The sequence below is a fragment of the Pteropus alecto genome, unplaced genomic scaffold (genome assembly GCF_000325575.1).
Source record: "Pteropus alecto unplaced genomic scaffold, ASM32557v1 scaffold239, whole genome shotgun sequence".
Lineage (NCBI taxonomy): Eukaryota > Metazoa > Chordata > Mammalia > Chiroptera > Pteropodidae > Pteropus > Pteropus alecto.
Window position 1 is genome coordinate 1433403 of NW_006494613.1, and position 18460 is coordinate 1451862.

General features: G+C 35.8%; 2 protein-coding genes across 4 annotated transcripts in view; one reads left to right on the forward strand and one right to left on the reverse strand.

The window, feature by feature from the left end:
* Nucleotides 1-1767: 1767 nt before the first annotated feature.
* On the reverse strand, nt 1768-6324 carry SERP1 (stress associated endoplasmic reticulum protein 1). The gene is made up of 3 exons (XM_006926216.3): nt 5814-6324; nt 5448-5523; nt 1768-4292 (listed from the first exon to the last, which is right to left on the reverse strand). Exons 1-3 carry the CDS (start codon nt 5895-5897, stop codon nt 4252-4254), a joined length of 201 nt encoding a protein of 66 aa, XP_006926278.1. The 5' UTR covers nt 5898-6324; the 3' UTR covers nt 1768-4251.
* Nucleotides 6325-6463: 139 nt separating this feature from the next.
* EIF2A (eukaryotic translation initiation factor 2A) overlaps nt 6464-18460 on the forward strand; it is a 35333-nt gene continuing 23336 nt past the window's right edge. The window contains exons 1-3 of one of the 3 annotated variants that reach the window (XM_006926217.3): nt 6465-6615; nt 12797-12866; nt 17241-17315. In XM_006926217.3, coding sequence (XP_006926279.1) covers nt 6564-6615; nt 12797-12866; nt 17241-17315 — 197 coding nt within the window. In that variant the 5' untranslated portion in view covers nt 6465-6563. Of the gene's footprint in view, nt 6616-12796; nt 12867-17240; nt 17316-18460 lie in introns of all 3 variants that reach the window. The other 2 variants (XM_015600178.2, XM_015600177.2) reach the window with 2 other exon arrangements.

An 18460-nucleotide genomic window follows, 5' to 3' on the forward strand; every position in this document is an offset into this window, starting at 1 on the left:
ACCAGCCACAAGGGAAAACAGTATGGAAGTTCCTCAAAAAACTAAGACTTGATCTACCATATGATCCAGCAATCCCTCTACTAGGTATTTACTCCGAAGACTTGAAAACCCATATCCAAAAAGATATTTGCACATCGATGTTCATAGCAGCATTATTTACAGTCGCCAGGATCGGAAGCAACCGAAGTATCCTATAATAAATGATTGGTAAAGAAGCTGTGGTACATATATACAATGGAATATTACTCAGCCATAAGAGATGAAATACTGCCATTTGTGACAATCTGGATGGACCTCGAGATAATCATGCTAAGTGAAATAAGGCAGACAGAAAAAGTTGAAAATCATATGATATCACTTATATGTGGGATATAAAACCTAAAAGCAACAAATGAGCAGGACAAAAAAACTGGGTTCATGGACATGGAATGTAGACTAGTGGTTACCAGAGGGGTGGGAGAGGAGAGGTAGATGGGGTAAAGGGGACCAAATATAGGGTTTAGGGGGAGGATGAAGGAGATCAAATATATGGTAGCTGAAGGAAACTGGACTTTGGGTGGTAAACACACAATAGAATATACCTATCTCAAATGATAATGTACACCTGAAAATTGTATAATTGTGTTAACCAATGTTACCCCAATAAACTTAAATTTTTTTTTAAATTTGCAGATTTCTTCTATCTGTACTGCAAAGTAGAAATTTGCACACTGGAAGTCACACATGATTTATTCACTGTAACTTTGTTATAAAAAGTATCTATGGAGGGCACATGACTGCATTTTTTTGACTACTGAACTATCAGATAAGAACTATTTTTTAACATTACAGATCAAAAATTTTAAATCAAAATACAATAGAATTATTGCAAAGTACTTTTTAAAAACATACTCTTGTATGTGTTACAGTTACCCGATTTAATCTTTGTATTTTTGCGCTGCTCAGGAAACACCAATAGTAAATTTGTCACTTAAATGTATTTTCCAAAGAAATTGCTTCCATAAAAGGAGACTTTTTTTTCTTTATTCTTTGAATTGGCAACATGAAAAAAAAAATTTAAGAGTTTTTCTAAAAACAGAAGCAGAGCTTCTGCTTTAGAAATTGTTCTGTGTGGTTAATTCAATAGGGTACACTAAGTCAGGAAACTTTGTTTCTAGTTTCTGCTCTACCTCACCTAGCTCTGTGAGGGAGAAGACACCATTTAACTGGTTTTACTCATCCTTTGAAATACTTATCGCAATTATGGTTATCTTTTCCCCCTCTACGGGACTGAAAGACACTTGAGTGCTGGGACTTTGTGTATTCATAGCTCTATTTCCATATCCAGCACATAAGTTACTCGATATTCATTGAATAAATAAAATTTTTTAATCTGTAAATTGAGGCAGTTGGACAAAATTTCCCACGTCTTTTCTGTTTATGATTCTGATATATATACATTTACTTTGAATTACCTAAGCTCAGACAGTTGAATTTTTCCCTTCAGCTTGTTTCTGGCCTTTAATTTCTTACTAGTACTTTTTTCCAAATGAGGACATTTTTGTCCTAATTCAACTTGAAGATAAAGCAGTACAGGCAGCTAGAGTGAGATTATGTTTAAACAAGGAAGGAGTCTCTGAGGGAGTGATGATGTTCTAATTTTAACAGATGCTAAAACATGATTTTTTGATGAACCTCCCAAGAACACAATCCAGCAGTACTAACATGGTAATCCTTTGTGCCAACAAAACTCCAGTAACCTCAGTGAGAAGAGCCATGGCCCTGCAGTTGAGTATATATATTCCTTTAATGTTAAGTCAAAGCCATTACAATGCATTGTTACAATGAAAATCTTTACTTATCTTGGAAGCCCACTCAATTACTTTGAGCGACATGACATACAGCCCAACAGATACAATGAAATCACTGACAACTCATTGAAATGTTACAGCTAAAATACAAAGAGTAATTGGGTAGACAACCGCAATAAAGCATTTATTTTCCTGCTGTGCTCAACATTAGATGACATATAAAATTCAACTGGGAAAGGGAGTTCAAAAAACTGAGTTTCTTCCTTGAACCAGACTCGGATAACAATGGAATGAGGAAAATCCTAAGTGGGAAAGTATTTCATTAACTGTGCTTTCTATATATTTTCCTTGCTACCTATTTCCAGTTTTAAACCTTAAATTTGTGCATCTGGGTACTATTTATTTTATCTCAAGTACATTGTAATACTAGGGATTCTTTAAAATTATTTTCTATTTACTGTAAAAAGTACACTCAGATAAGAACTCTGTAAAATCACTTTCTTTTAGAAGGCATCAAATATTCAGGGAACTTTTATTTTTAAAGGATAAACCAAAGACATAGTTTTCATTGACCCAAACATGCATAATCCATCTTTAATAAAAAATGCACTCAATTGGAAAATTACACATGAAATAGAAAGGGAATGCAACTTTACATACGTGAAGTGATTGCTAGCTATAGCAATTTAACAGTCAAATTAATAGAAATTGTACATTTAAAAAAAAAACCAACATCTTAAAGCCCATTATCTACAGTACACCAAGTAAAATTCTGATATGGAATGGTTTGACTCAAAGCAAAGAATAAGGCACCTGATATGAATTTAGAATAACTTTCGTTTTTAAAGTTACAATAAAAGAGTTAACCAAGACACTTGATTTAAAGAGGGAAACAAGTATAGGGTTGACTTCCTGGGTGAGAAAGGCAGGTAACAATGACATAAAAACCTGCTGGCGGCAGGTCAGCTGATTCCTTTCCTATTCTAGAGTAATCAAATTCCTAAGCATCCTTAATCACTCCTTTCCTCATTCTCCCCCATTATTTGGGGTATGAGAAGTTCTTTCTGAAGTTCACACTGTGGATAAGCTAGGTAGCAGATTTCCCTTCTGTTCCTCTTAAACCAGTTTATTTTAAAAGAAATATCCTGAGGCAATTAACAAAGCAAAAGAGTAGCTCTCTTTCCAATTCATTAATACATAGACACCTCTCAGGCTTTTTTGATCAAGTTATGGGTATTTAAATAGCCAATAACTGTAATTTTCAACAGCATCAGAAAACCCAAACTCTGCCTTCTCACTCAGCCTTACCATTAGTAAAAAGTCTAATCAACCATAACCTATAAAATCATACAACAAAGGGAAGACTGATCCTTATCAGTAAATCCATTTAATTCCAGATGACACTTTAGTATGTTGTATCTAGAACCCTAACAGAATTTTAATTGTAAATCCAGAAAAAGCATTTCCAAACTAAGTGTAACTTCTTAGTTGATGTGCATTTTTTGGTATTAAAAGTGCTATTAACATGCTAAGATGTCTTATGGCACATTGGACTCAATAGTATGTCCTGATGAGGCATTCGTTTTTAGTAGCATTTTTCCCTAAAATGTTGTCTAACATAGTAGGACCCCTTTGATATATTAAAGTAATTCTAATGAAATCAATGGTGACATAAACAAACCTTCCCTGACTCTACTCCACCATGATAGCTTTTGGTGAAACTGAAGTGACTGATTAAGTTACAAAATGTTCAACCAAGTTGTTTGTTTACATTATCTTAGGTTAGTATATTCATTCATGCAAAATCCAAGGTAATGTAATAGAAATGTTGTTAAAACAGACATTGTGGCTATAAGCATCTCCCTTTATATTAAGCATTTAGAAGCTTTTAAAATTGTTTAGGTGCTAAAGATTGTGGGAAAACTAGGTTAACTGTGTAGTTGTTCCATTTACAAGCACCTTATTACAACAGTTACAACAGTTACATGACCCTATATGGGAGTGTGCTTTCAATTCCAGATATTGTAATAAAGTGTCTACCTATACAAAAACTGTAAGATTCCAAATTTTAAATTAAGCTAATTGCATTTACACATTAGGGTTAACAATATGTAGGCTGTCTACACAGACTTAATCTAATTATTGATACTGTATACTATTTTAATAACCACATTAAAAAAACTTACTCTTAAGTGACTGAATAAGTAGGGTCCACTACTGTAGCTTAACAATCAAATTTTATTGCTTTATTCATGTGGTGCTTTTGCAAGGCACTGTGGTATGGACTAGAAAACTTGGAATGACTTGTGAAGAAACCTTGGAATGACACATGAAGGATGATATGAAAAGTCATTCTGAGGCAGGATGCTTTACTGAATTGTTTTTAACCAGGGTATCAAACATCAGGAATGAGTTCAAGTTAAAATTCACAGGAGAATGGAACATCTTAAGGTCAGTCACATCACATGCCCATCCTGATACTTTGAATAATCTGGAAAATTGCTGCAAAGAGAAAGAGCAAATATTAAAACATGCTTTGAATAAAATAAGTCTGACGAGTGACAGATATTTATTAAGGTAGTTCAAGCCCAAAGTGCCCTTAAACAATTACTTGCAAATGCTATGTAACTTCATTCTAATAAGAAAGAAGACAGGCCTACCTTAACAAAACAATTAAATGTCCATGAGTTATGTTTTTAAATCTCGGCTTTTCTGCGTTTTATGTCTAAATGTGTGAGAGAATTTAAAAATAAGCAATCATTTTAGAAAGAACTTAAGGTACCAAAGCAAAAAGGTTTTTGAGCATAGAATTACTTAGGTTTATCACTAAATATTAAGTGTCCTTTGAAGGCCTGGCCTATAATATATGCATGTTTCCTCATTCTCGCAAAGCTGAAATTCAATAATCTTTAGGTTATATAAATTGCTTGGCTCTTGGCCATTTATAGGCAAAGCCTCTAACTGTTAAGTATAGAAGACAGGCAAAGCAAAATGCTTAAGAAAAACCTCAATAACTTTAGAATGTCAGAACATAGAAAACAGAAACATGTACTTCAAAATTAACAGCTTATATAAGATAAATGAAGAGAGAAAAGACATTCTGTAAAAATGTTAAGTCTATTACTCCAATGGCACGCTGCCCTGATAACGAATTTTTCCTACCATATGTCAAACGTTTCTTTTATTAATCCAAAAAAGTACGTTTCCTCTATAGCCAATCAATTCTTTGCACTAGCTTTACTTTGTGAAATATACCCAGTTTTGACATAAAGACGTTCGATTCTGGGACATGTTAAATTAAGTTTGAACATCCACATGCACATAATGTTCATAAACCTCTTTTTTGCAAAGGTATTGATAGTGGGGTTGCAAAACATTCTATCCCCTTCTGTGGGGTGTTGTTTTGGTCTACATTTCTTCCAACTGCATAATTACAAAGGACCTGACCTTCTTTTTTGATCTGTGAGTACAAATCAAGGTGGGAGAAGTTTCTGGAGCACCTCTGTGCATATGTGGGGCAAGTAAATTGGTTCAGATGAAATAGAATTATGTGGAGCTCCCGGCAGGAAGGTTGAGAACTACACGGTTAAGATTCACCGCTGATGGGTCACCACGTCATCCCAAACCCTACCCGACGGTAGCCCCCAAAACACTTACCAGAACCACAAACAACAAAAATGAAGAGAGCCAATAACCAGGGTCCTACAGATGCCTTCTCTTCGGGAGCATTTCTCTGCAAAAAGAAAATGCACCGTTTCAAATGCAAAAAAAAAAAATCCAAAATACAAAAAACAAAAAACCATTCCGACCCAGGGCTCCCATAGCCTGCACTCCGGGCCAAGTCTCCCCTCCGTTCTCGAGCCTCCCAGCTCCGGCTCCCACCTCCTAGAACCCCCCAACTTAACGTCCAGCTCGCGGCCTCAGGCCCCCAGAGTCGGCCGGGTCTGGGAGAACTCCACGCGGCCCTAGGGCTCGGGCCTCAGTCTCAGCTGCAGAACGGAGTAGGGTGAGCTTTTCTCTTACCGAGGTCTTGGCGACATTGCCGCGCTGGGTGATGTTCTTGCTATGCTTCTCGTTGGCCATACGGATCCGCTGCTTGGCGACCATCTTCGCGGCGCTACCACCTGCCCCAGCCACCCCTTGAACTCGCTCGCTCGCTTCCCCTCCGGCCGCTGCGACGCGACGTTCCCGATGCCCGCGCCGCCGGAGCAAGGAGGTTCTCAGGCGGGGCGCTAGCTCCGGACGCTGGGCCTGGGCACGGCGAGCGCGGGGACTGGGGGCTGAGCGCTAACGGGGCGCGGGCCGCCGACTGACTGAGGACGCCGGACTGACCGGCCGAGCGAGGCGGGCGCGCGGGAGGAGAGCAGGCCGCCGGGATATTCTCGCGCCGCCGGGAGCGTGGAGTAAAAGAGGAAGGAAACGCAACGCAACAAGCGGACGGTGTAGCCCGTCGTCTCGAACTACTTCGGGTTCGGCTGCCAACGTCAGCACTGGGCAGACTCCTCCCCACGGAAGTGCGGGCTCCGCCTGCTGAAGAAAAGGGAGGGGGCGAGAGAGGGCTGGGCACGGGCCCCTAGCCCAGCCCTCCCAAGCTCTGTAAAGCGTGGCCCCAGCGCTGCGCGTGCGCATTGAGGTTCCTTTTCTGAGGCACTCTCCAACCGGAAGTGAGTTCGCCCCGAGGCTGATGACCCCGGAAACACTAATTTGCCGTCTCCAGGCGTGAGGAGACGTGTAGGGGCCAGGTTTGGCTCTCGTGAACTCTGACCCAAGTGGATGGGTTTCTCTTTCCGGGACAACATGGCGCCGTCCACGCCGCTCCTGACAGGTGAGTTGTGAACGAACAAGAGAGATTTCTTTAGAGCAGTATTTTTGTGTATCTTTGTTTTTGAGTCCTATCCGTGGAGCCTTGGGGTCTGATCGGCCTTTTCTTGTGGATTGCGGAAGAGCCGGAGGGCCTTTGGGGTTTCTCGGTGTAGAGTGACAATCGGAAGTGAGGCCTCCTGCCTTTGGGCTCCTGCCTTCCCCCTCCTTTTTTGCCGTCCATCATTCTTCTCTGCCACTTCAAGTTACAATGGAATTGAAGAACGGAGATAAGAACAGGAAGTGCTAGTTGAATTTGTTACCTTGGGTTTGCAATACTAATGTTGCATGAACCCTTATTCGTTGACAGACCTGTTGACAGTGTGAAGTCATTTAGCTTTGTAATAAGGAAAAATTGTAAACATGTGACTCAATCCACTAGAATGACCACACACGATAAAAAAAAAAAAAAAAAAAAATCCCTGAATTTAGGTAATACCAAATTCTGTACTACTTGCTTTAGTGAAATTTGTAGGACTTAATAAAGAGAATTGGAGCTGTGGCAATGATACTTGAAATTTTTTTCTAACTTATCACAGAGGGTAATAGTAATCTGTGGCAAAAGATTTCAAGTGATAAAAGTATGGTCTGGGGTGGTTACAGTGAGCATTATAGAGATGATCTAGCAATGTTGGATATTGAAATGGTTGTGAGCATTTTAGAGCTAGAACATTAGAGGATTCCTGAGACTTTGAGACAGAGTTTATAATGTTGGAGAAGATAATAAAATTAGTCTTGTACAATGCCAGGGAACACTCTGGGCTAGGGTAATGGCTGGGAGTCTCATATGAGTATCAAGTAAGGAGCTGGGAGTTGGGACAGGAAAAAAAAAAAAAGAGGCTTTGATTAAATCACAATAATAACTTTGTAGAAGGAGAAAGAAGTCATTAAGAAAAAGATCGTTTACTTTTGAGAAAAGAGGTTATTTTCCCCTGAGACTTGAATCTGTTAGCTATTCACAATTTTAGAATACTAAATGCTTGTTTGAATGCTAATAAAAAAAATAGTACATTTTAAAATCTAATAAATTTCTCTTTTAAAATTTGTACAGTGGCTCTTCATTGCTTGCAGGGTAAATTCCATCCTGTGTAGTATAAACCTTTATAATCTTTGAATAGTTCTTGACATTCATTTCCTTGCCACTCCATCCTATTTTGTGTTCCATTATATTGAACTGCTTATGAAACCCTTGAACAACCTGTTTATTGATTCTAAGACTATCTTGTTCCTTTTTATTTGGCTAACTTCTTTTCATCTTTTAAAATTCTTTTCAGACATCATTGCTTTGTGAAGTTTGTCCTCACTCTTCCCAGATAGTTACTCCCCAGGCTATTTTTGTAACTCAGATATACTTGAAATTTTTTTCTCACTTATCACAGAGGGTAATTATCTAGTTATTTAGGTGCTTTTCTCTTCTGCTAGACTATGAACTCCTTGATTGCAGGATAGAGTCTTATTCATTTCTGTCTTTTCAGTACCACGTACAGCGACTGGTAAGTAATAGACATTCTGAATGTTTAATGGGAGAATTAGTGAAAAATAACCACTTCATTCATAGTCAAATGAACTAAGAATGACAGTTGTCTTACAATGCTTAAAATCAAGGACTTCATAAGAGCTTAAAGGTTATCTACTCAGTCAATGCATCATATTTTCATATTCATAAATGCCCAGACAGATTAAGTGGTCAGATTCAAATAGCAAATTGAAGAGTCAGGATTATATTCAGTCATTCAATTTCGTGGTCCATTTTTCACTAGAACATACTGATTTTAGAATTCCTAATATAGATATTTTACTTAACAATAGATTGTTTTACTTCTGGAATCCTTTTTAAACTTAGACTTGGGATTTTTGAGTTTTGAATAATTTGGAGATTATCCAGTAAATTTTATTAGTCATGACTTTTAATTGGAAATGACAAAAAGTCAAAGAAGGTGAAAGGGGGATTTTGAATGAAAATTCATGCAACCTTAAAGCCTCGGTACTGCTGTGTCCAGATATTCACATGACTCCAAAACTCTGTTTTGTCGTTGTTGTTGTTGTTGTTTAATCCCCAGGCTCTTGCTTTCTTCTCCATTAAATTCATTTTCAGGCTAATGTTCTACATGGGAGCTCCAGGTTTACATTCAGCCAGTTTAGCAACCCCAAAAGAAGGAACACATTTTTTCCAGTCTCAAGGCTGGCTTGGCTGTCCTTGTCTTGGCTTGGCTCTTGCTCACCTTTGAATCGGTCACTGGTTAATCACATCACCAGGACTAAATTATCTTCTCACCCTTGGATATTCCCCAAAGGAAAATTAGAGTCCTCTAAAAAGGAGGGCTGGATGCCAGGCATGTAAAACAACAATGGCCTTACACGAAACCCATATTGTCTAATCAGCTTGCATAATTGAGGCTATTGAGATAATTTATTCAAAATTGAGTCATTTTCCTAAATTGATATGTATTCCAGTGGATATAAAGTATAGAAAAAGTATCATATAATGTCACCATATCTCTGGCATAGGACCCTTGTTTGTTGAAGCCCAGTAGGTTTCTCACATTAACCATGAAAATGTTGTGCTGGTTGCCTTGAATACCCTGAAAGTTCCCACTGCTGTCGTCAGAAGTTTATCTTCATGGGTTGTGAGGTACAGCTGCCACTTTAGTGTAATGTGCAAACACTGAATTTTCCCCAAGTAAGCATTGTGGTCAGTGATAATAGTAAAATCAACAAGTGTAGAGGACCAAGGGCAGTAATGACAAATGTTGTAAAAACACAAGATGCTGAGATAAGTTAGGGAAAGCTTTTTTCTTTTTCTTTTTTTGCCAGTCACCTCAAGCGTATGTTCATGGGGCAAGCAGTTAAGTCAATAAAACATGGTTTGATTGCATTATCATATCGCACATTTTCTAATTATACGGTAGCTCATTGGGAATATACTGACAATGTGCCATTTTGTTTTCCTAGGCCTGTATGTGAATTATTAAAGAGAGCTCTTAATGTGTTCAGTTGCCACTGTAGCTTGTGGGAGGGACCTCTTTAGGCTGACAAAATTTTATGTAACCTAAGAATAAAGTGAAATCTGGTAACTGAACTCCCTAGTTTGGGAAGTTCATTTTTTATTAATCCCACAAATAAATGCTTGTTAAAAACTTAACTACAGTATTAAGAAAAGAATGGCTATTCTCTCCTAAGTTGTAATGTTTCATACATGATATTGCAGCAGATGATTTATTTGGTTATGAGAAATAAATGGGCATTGTTTTGCATGTGTAGTAAGAGAATAGTCAAAAGGCCATGAAGCTATTGAGAATTTTGATTCTAAAGAATTAAACTTTCTAGTTTTAAAATCTTCTACAAAAACTTTTTCCTCTCACAAAACATTTTCTAAATGTCATTAGATTTAGAATAGATATTGTTTAGAATAGATATTGTTAGTGTTTCACTCAAGGTGTAGCAATAGACTGAGCTCCTTAGAAATCATTATCTTGAGTGCAGTGATGGATTTGTTTTTTAAAATCCTCAGTGCCTACCACATAGACCTATCCAGGGAGCAGATCCTATACAGAGAGAGCCTTGTAGGCTGTGGTGTAAAGAATTTAGATTTTGATTAATACTAATACTTTGTTAGGTTCCATTCTATTCAAGGACAAACTATGCACAACAGTAGCAACTCAGTCTAGTGCTCTCCATATGAGGAAACATAGTATCCTTTTGTATATTTGTGGATGTCTAACAACAAACTCATTCAATTATGTGTTTACTTATTTTCCATTACTTCACTAGAATATAAGCTCCCCGAGGGCACAGATTTTAAATTATTTACTATGGGAGTGTTATATTAATTATGTATTATATTCATTATATTACTTTTAATATGTGAAAACTGAGTGAGTTAATTCTCAGGTAAAATATCAGTGTTCTGAGAACTGTCCCTGGAAAAAGGGACATAGGAAATATGGATCAGAGTTGGAGCCAAGAGTTGTAGTGGTCCCTGTCTACCAACTTTGCTCTTTTCCCGGTAACTAAGAGAAAAGCTGGCAGAAAAGGAAGCAGCTGTAATTGTGACCATGGACCTCAGTAAAACTTTTTCTTCTTTTTGGCCCTTATACTATTGCTGCTAGCAAGAATTCTAGCTGATAAAAAAGTAACTTATCACCAAGTCCTGTCAGTTTTATCTCTAAATTTTGAACACAAATCCTCCGCTTTCCATTTCCACTACCCCACCTTAGTCCGTTTCCTTAATTTCTCCTATGGAACTACTGGAGAACCGTCTTGAGTAGTCTCTTCACATCCACCATTACTCCCTTTCAGTTCATTCTCTACACTGTATCAAATTGACCTTTTCAAAATGCAAATCTGGTTTCAGAAATCTGCTTAAAACCCTTTTGGAGTTTCCCACCATTCTTAGGCTATAGACCAATGTTTTCTCACTTAGGCCACAAGATTCTGCTTAGTCTGAGCCCTATTTTCTTCTCCAGCTCCTTCTCCTTTGAGCCCCACAGGCCTTCTTTCCATTCCTCTGATGTGTCATCATCTCTCTTGCCAATGAGTTTTTGCACTTTTTACTGTTCTCTTTGCTTGTGAACTGCTATTCTTCCTTTGTATCTTAGCACACAAATGACTTACTCAAGGACACATTCCATATCTTCTGTTTTGAGATCAAAACTCTATTATTATTCACTCTATTTGCTCTATATATCTTTCCTTTGTAGCACTAAACACAGGTATAGAATTCCATATATTTGATTAATTATTTGATTAATGAGGTCCGAGACAAGGCTGATTTTCCTCCCTGTTGTATCTCCAGTTCTCAACATAAGGTCTGGGAGGTAGTTTTTTTTCCCAATAAGCATTTATTGAATAGATGAATGAATTTAGTTGATTCAGCTTTAGAAACTTCTAATTCAGCCATTTTTAATCTAGTTCTATAGATGTTTTGCTTATTTAATCTTGGATTTTGTTCCCGTTTAATATTTTTGGATATTACCGTCATTGAGGGCTTTGTAAATGAATGTTTCTAGTCCCATTTGCTCTCTTAGTTTGAGAAATTGTAAATATATAAGTAATGCCTTACTTTTTAAAAGAACTTTGAATATATACTATATTTTCATGTTATTATTTTATGTAAAACACAGCTACCCTATGTCCTAATATTTCCATTTTATAAACTAGGGCATAGATTTAGAGTTGGTAATGTGGCCAAGGTACCACAGCCAGATAGGTACAAAAGTTTGCCTTTGAGTTTATGTCCTTTCTACTACAGCACAACTGCCTTTCACTGCCTTTCACAAAATAAAAATTTTGAGTTTTTATTTATAGAAATTACTTGAGAGAGTAAGCTGATTCAAAGAAGGTTGAACTTAGACTCAGCTTTTCATTCTGTTTCCAACATCCATACATTCTGAAAATGAGATTTAAAATCATGTGAAAACAATACTAAGATCACTTTTTTCCATTCGAATGAATATAAATATGAATGGTTTATCTCAGTGCACATGCACAGATTTCTTGAAAAACAGATAAAAGGAGATTTATTAATGTAGTCTCCTTAGAGACTAAATGAATATGCTTTATAGGAAAAGAAATGAGAGGGATTACCTGTCTTAGTTTGGGCTCTAATAACAAAGTACCATAGACTGGATAGTTTATAAACAACAGAAATTTTCTTACAGTTCTAGAGGCTGGAAGTCTGAGATCAGGGTTCCACTATGTCAGGTTATGATGAGGTCTCTCTTCCAGATTGCAAACTGCCAACTTGTATCTTCACATGGCAGAGAGAGAGCTAGCTGGCTCTCTGGACTCTTCTTGTAAGGACACTAATCCCATTCACAAGAGTTCTACCCTCACGACCTAATTACCTCCCCAAGGTTCCATCTCCAAATATCATCACATTAGGGTTAGGGTTTCAACATGAGGTTTTGGGAGATACCACAGACATTTAGTCTATTGCATTACCTATTTATTTATCAGCAGTTATACGATTTCATGCAGTAGGGTAAAAAAAATATGCCCTTTTAATGCTAATACTCTGTAGTTCTAAGAACTGTTTAATAATTTCATTAACACTTTGGCCAAAAGCTTTTTGTTTTTTAAGACATATGTGATAACTGAGTATTTATTAACAAAGTCCTGATGGTTCTTTTCATTTTATTTTTTAGTCCGAGGATCAGAAGGATTATACATGGTGAATGGACCACCACATTTTACAGAAAGCACAGTGTTTCCAAGGTATGGTTTATTTTGTTGAGTGATGTTATAGAGAACTATTTAATACATTCTAAATTATTTTTGGTGTTATATAAATTATTTGGTGTTATATAAATTATTTTTGGTGTTTCTGAACAAGAAAGAAAAAGAACAGCTAGTTTTTTGGGACATATCGTATAATATTAATAGAAGATGGAAGGAAGACATATTCTTTATTAAGAAAAATGATTTTTAGATTTGAAAATAATAGCTTAATCATTTTTAAAAGAAAAAGTGTAGACAATAGTGTAATTGAGTTCAAGCCTCTAGCTTAAAAGAATTTTATCTTAGGAAATGAGGAAAAACTTGCAAATGTAGTAGCCAAATCACTGTCTATAATTTTAATGAAATCATAGAATGAAAAAGGTATAAGAAAGGAAGGAACTATAGAGAAAACTATATAAAATATATAACTAGACAGATGTATTTTTCCCAAAAAGAAACAATAAATAGATAAACCAGAACTAATCAGAGTGATTATTTGTAGAGGGAGAGAGAATTACAGAATGCAGAAGACATGTCTGTGAATGAACTTTGGTATCTATTGTTTTTGATTTTGGACCATGTTATTGTTCTAAATTTAAAAAAAATTACCAATGTTACCCCAATAAACTTAATAAAATAATTAATTAATTTAAAATATAAATTAATTAATTAATTAAAATGGAGAATGAAAACAAGTAAACCTAGCTTTATATTAAATTGATAGCATGACCATATCATGACCTGCAAAATTCTTAAATGCGTTCAATAGTTTTACTGTTTACAGAAAATTGATAATGTCATTTTAAATTTATTGTAGGATCAAAGAAATAGTTATATTAACGTTTTTAGGAACCAAAATTTTCAGCATAACAGTAAAAGGATAGATTTAAATAATATCAAATAGGAATTCATGATTTTTTTCCATAAAATAACTTGTTTCCTAGTTCTGTCCACTGAAAAGGTCTAGAAGCAGTAATAACCTAGTAGCAGTGACTACCCTTGCCTCACAGACTGTGATCATAAACACTATTCTTCACTACAGGGAACTAGTTTCTTGGAGAAGTGGCCGACTCCAGATCTAGGACAGAAAATGTACAAATTGAGCTAGAGACATGAAGTGGCAGAAAGCAAGGAAGCTATAACAGACCAACGGAGTTTTGTGAAAGTGTCACACAAGTCAACTTGAAGGGTTCACACCAGCCAAAGATGAGAAAGTTTAAGCATTAAGAAGAATTATGGCTGAAAGGATTAAGACATGTCAAGTATATAAACACTCCCCTTCCAATCCCCCTTCCTCTAAATCTTATTAGTATAAAAGATCAATGTGGTCATCCTTCATTACTTTGAAAATTGATCAGTATGAAGAAGGAATCAGCATTTATCTTGCCTTTCCCCATTCAGACTTTTTCAGAGTAATCGAATTGTTGATGAGGAAATCTTATTTATAGAAGAATTCCAGTTAAATGGAGAAGGAATAATGGGATTAGATAATAGCTATTTTGTAATCCTAAAGAAATCATGTATCATTGGTTCTCAAACATTAGCATGGATCAGAATCCTCTGAAAAGCTTGTTAAAGCACATCGGTATTCTCGCCCCAGATTTCCTAATTCCTTAAACCTGGGGTGGGCCCAAGTATTGGAATTTTTAATAAATTCCCAGGTAATTCTAGTGCTACAAATCTGGGGACCCCACTTTGAGAAACACTGATCTAGGCAAATGATCATCAAAAGATGCTGAAACTGAGGGGTAAACGATTGATGGGGAACTTTATGATCAGGCTGACATTACCTGAATCTATTGACCAGTTTTTTTTTTTTAGAACCAGTTCTCTAGAACCTTGTTATAGGAGGTATGATCCCAAGACTAGCCATATTGGTATCACCTTGAACTGGTGCAGAGTGTAACATCTCAGTACCTGCCCAACTCACTGAATCAGAGTCTCTACTTTAACCAGATCTGCAGCTGATTTGTGTGCACATTAATGTTTGAAAATCACTACTCTAGAAAACAGTCTGTGTCAAAGCTTTTGTGTTATACTCCATTGGGGTATGCAATCCCAAGGCAGTAAGAATGAAGGGAAAAAGGAATGAGGCAAAGAAGTGAAAGCAAATATAACCTGGGGTGCACTGGACTGACCACAGGTGCCCAAAATACAGCCAGGTTGCTTGGTCATGCAGAATGTCTCCAGAGGCCGTATGGAACCACTGTGCCTCCAAAAAATATGTTGTGGAGAGGAAAGGTAAAAAATTTATATGTGGCCACAGCTTCTCTTGGTCTTTTTGGGATGAATCTAAATGCCAGAGCTCTTCTTCCTACTACTGCAGTAGACACAATAGAAGCCATGCTGAAATGTGGCCCTCACTCGTGGAGAATCAGACAACCAGTGGTGTTAGGAAATGAGGTAGCCAGGTCTCTTTATTGAATAAGTGATGCCTGAGTGCAGGAAGGGTTAGGTGAATCTGAGGAGGTACATAATGAGTCCAATACAATCTTAGCATCACTAAGAGTAGAATGAGAAGACATTGTGTGTCTCCGAGTGAATTTCAGTAGGAGCTACATAATACTTCTGTGAAGGTTAAAAAAAAAAACCTGATTCTAATCAAGCTTTTAGATGAATGGTTCTAGATTTGGCTGCACATTAGAATGACCTGGGGAACTTTTAAAAATTGAGATATTCAAGTACAGGGTATTAAAAGATAAATATTTTGTGAGATGAAGTGGCATGGTGGTGATTGTTCTTTTAAAATGTCATCAGTTTAGAGATGCATACTGAAGTATAAAGTAAAATGATGTGAGATGCTTTAAAATATTTTGGCATTAAATATAAAAATAGGGAGTAGATTAAACAAAATTGGCCATGAGTTAATAATTATTTAAGCTTGGTGATAGGTACATGGGTGGGTTATCATACTTTTTCTCTATTTTTTGTGTATATTTGACATTTTTCATTAAAAAAATTGTACCAGAAGGAAATAGACAAAATTTCCCAATTGCCAAGATTAGGAAGAGAATTAAATTCTGTGTACTATAGTCTAGTAAGCTTGCCTTCAATCTTAAACAACATTTTAGAATGAGTTATTATTAAAAGGACAGTTTTAATCATTGAAATGAGGGGTGATTATTGGAGTCAAAATGAGCTTTCTAAGAACAAATTGTTTCAAGCTTATCTCCATTTCCTTTTGAGTAGAATTTCCAGATACATCAGAACCATTAAAATGATTTTAGCAAAGTATCTGAGAAAGGACAAAGTCTTTTGGTTGGGTGATGATAATGGCAGAGTTGTCGTTGGTTAAGAGCTGTGAAATCAGCTGATTAATGAGTTGATTTTAGTTCAAGGCAAGAACTGTTGGTGAGCCACAGGATCTTGTTCAGAGCTTATTCAACATTCTTATTAATTTAGATGACGGCTTCGATTGGTGTTTTATAAGTTATACATTTCATAAATCTGTAAGGAATGACTAATGTTTTAAAAGAAAAAATCAAAATGTAAGTATAAGCTACTATTATTGTGGGATTGCAGAAAGACAAATGTCATCTTCAGATGAATTAATCCAAAAATAGTATTCAGATTTAGAGGGATATACTGGTCAGTTCTCAAGCATTGATATTTAATAATTCAAATATTTATTAGCTATGAAGTTTTGATCTAATGTTGTAACTACACATATGGACATCAGCATGTACACACATACATATTTCTGTTGAATCTTCATTATCACCGGGAGAGGTCCTCATCATAGCCACCTCCAGCTGAGAGAAATGGTACTTAAAGTTTTGATCATTTGATAGATTACTGTCAAGAATCTGATTTTCACAGGTATGTTTTTTATACAGAATCCTGTATCTGCATTTATTTAATGTGAAGATCCTCTATTGTTATACTTTCTGTCTCTACACATTAGAAATTGATGGAAGGTATTTGCCCTTCAAATCTAGGGGCACTTCTTGGCCACTTGGGAATATTCTAGCCACCATTGTTTTGTTATGCAGGTAATCTGGGTCATTATTCACAAAGTATCCATGTTGAAATCCTTCAGCCCTCTCAATATCAGGGCTGACAGCTGATAACTTCCACAATCGCTTACATTTGGAGGTTGTCACACGAAGTAGATATTCACCCAGAGGGGCTCTTTTTCTTTAAGATTGATCTCTTAGTATAAAATCAATTTCCAGTTTGCTTTACAGTGTTGGTTGACATTGCATTTTAAGAAATAAAGTGTTTTGGTAGACTAAAACATTTGAGAATTATTTTCTAAAATTTATGTAAGCTCTTAGTCATTAAGTTCGTAGTAAGATTGTGGCTTTTGAATCAGATTTTTTAAAAAGTATTAATGCTTATTAATTTAAACTTTTTTCTTGTCCTTTTTAGGGAATCTGGGAAAAACTGTAAAGTCTATACCTTTAGTAAGGATGGGACCTTGTTTGCCTGGGGCAATGGAGAAAAGTTAGTGTTCATTTATATAACATTTTATGTATATGTCGTGAATATAATACATAACTAGCATTATTTGAATAACATATATTTAGGTGTCATTAGTAAAGTTCATCTTTTAATGTCATGATGCAGTTAGGTATTATTTACTATACAACTTCCATAGAATACCTCCAAAGTCGTTAGTTTCTATTTATGTGCCATGACTCCTTTGAATTATCTAGTTACTTTGAATTAAAAAGTAACATATGAAAAAAGGGCAATTAATTTAATGCTGAAGAAACTTTGACAGATTGTTTTAAATAGTGCTCTAAGGTACTGGTTAGAGTTTCTTAAGTTTTACATTAACACTTAGAGAATAATTCTTTGATTATCTTAGATTTATATACTTTATATCTTTGCTATCAGTAACAATTGCAGTTATTTCTATTAGTTTTATCTTATATAAAAGTATATTAGGTATGTGTAAGTTCTTCAAAAGTATGTTTAGTATAATGTATATTACATAAAATAATCAGATTACAAAATTGGTCTTGCAAAAAAATAAGTATTTTGATTAAATGCTCATAATTTTGTTAAGAAAACGAGTCCTTTTTAATTTTTCCTTAGTTTACAAAACCAGGAAAATACCCGAGTGTTTGTTGCTTGGTTTAAAGTTATTTTTGTTTTTTTTTAACCAGTTATAATATCTTAGGTTTTTTTTTTTTTAAGGGAGAAAATATATACATTGGTTTCAAAAGTACATTTTAAATGGTTTTTTTTTTACACAGTGGTAATGTATTCTGAAGACTTTGAACTATCAGGTCAGATTGGATTAAACACATGATTTTTAAAAATTAATGCTAAAAATATTGTGTTGAATTAATCGATTCACCTTTTTGACTATAAGTAGCTGGCAGAATTAGCATTTATAATTAAAAATATTAATCAGTTTATTTTTTCAAGTTATTAAATCCAACCAACAAACTTCTACTCTCCAATTATTAAGTATGTAATCGTCTTGAGTCTTATCCGCAGTGTTGACAGGCAGTCTTAATCTCAGCCTCGAAGAAAGGATGTATCTCAAGTTGTGTGTGTGTGTAACCTATTGTGGGTATTTGAGTTTTATTTTTTTTAATCCACATTTTAGTTTATACTATTTGAGTAATGAGTTAAGA

Excerpts from the sequence above, each read along its gene's own strand:
- SERP1 (XM_006926216.3), bottom strand. The coding sequence starts at position 5,897 with ATGGTCGCCAAGCAGCGGATCCGTATGGCCAACGAGAAGCATAGCAAG. Across the intron at positions 5,524-5,813 it reads GCAATGTCGCCAAGACCTCG|AGAAATGCTCCCGAAGAGAA; the intron begins GTAAGAGAAAAG and ends TTCTTTTTGCAG. Across the intron at positions 4,293-5,447 it reads TTTTGTTGTTTGTGGTTCTG|CAATTTTCCAGATTATTCAA; the intron begins GTAAGTGTTTTG and ends TTCTCTTTGCAG.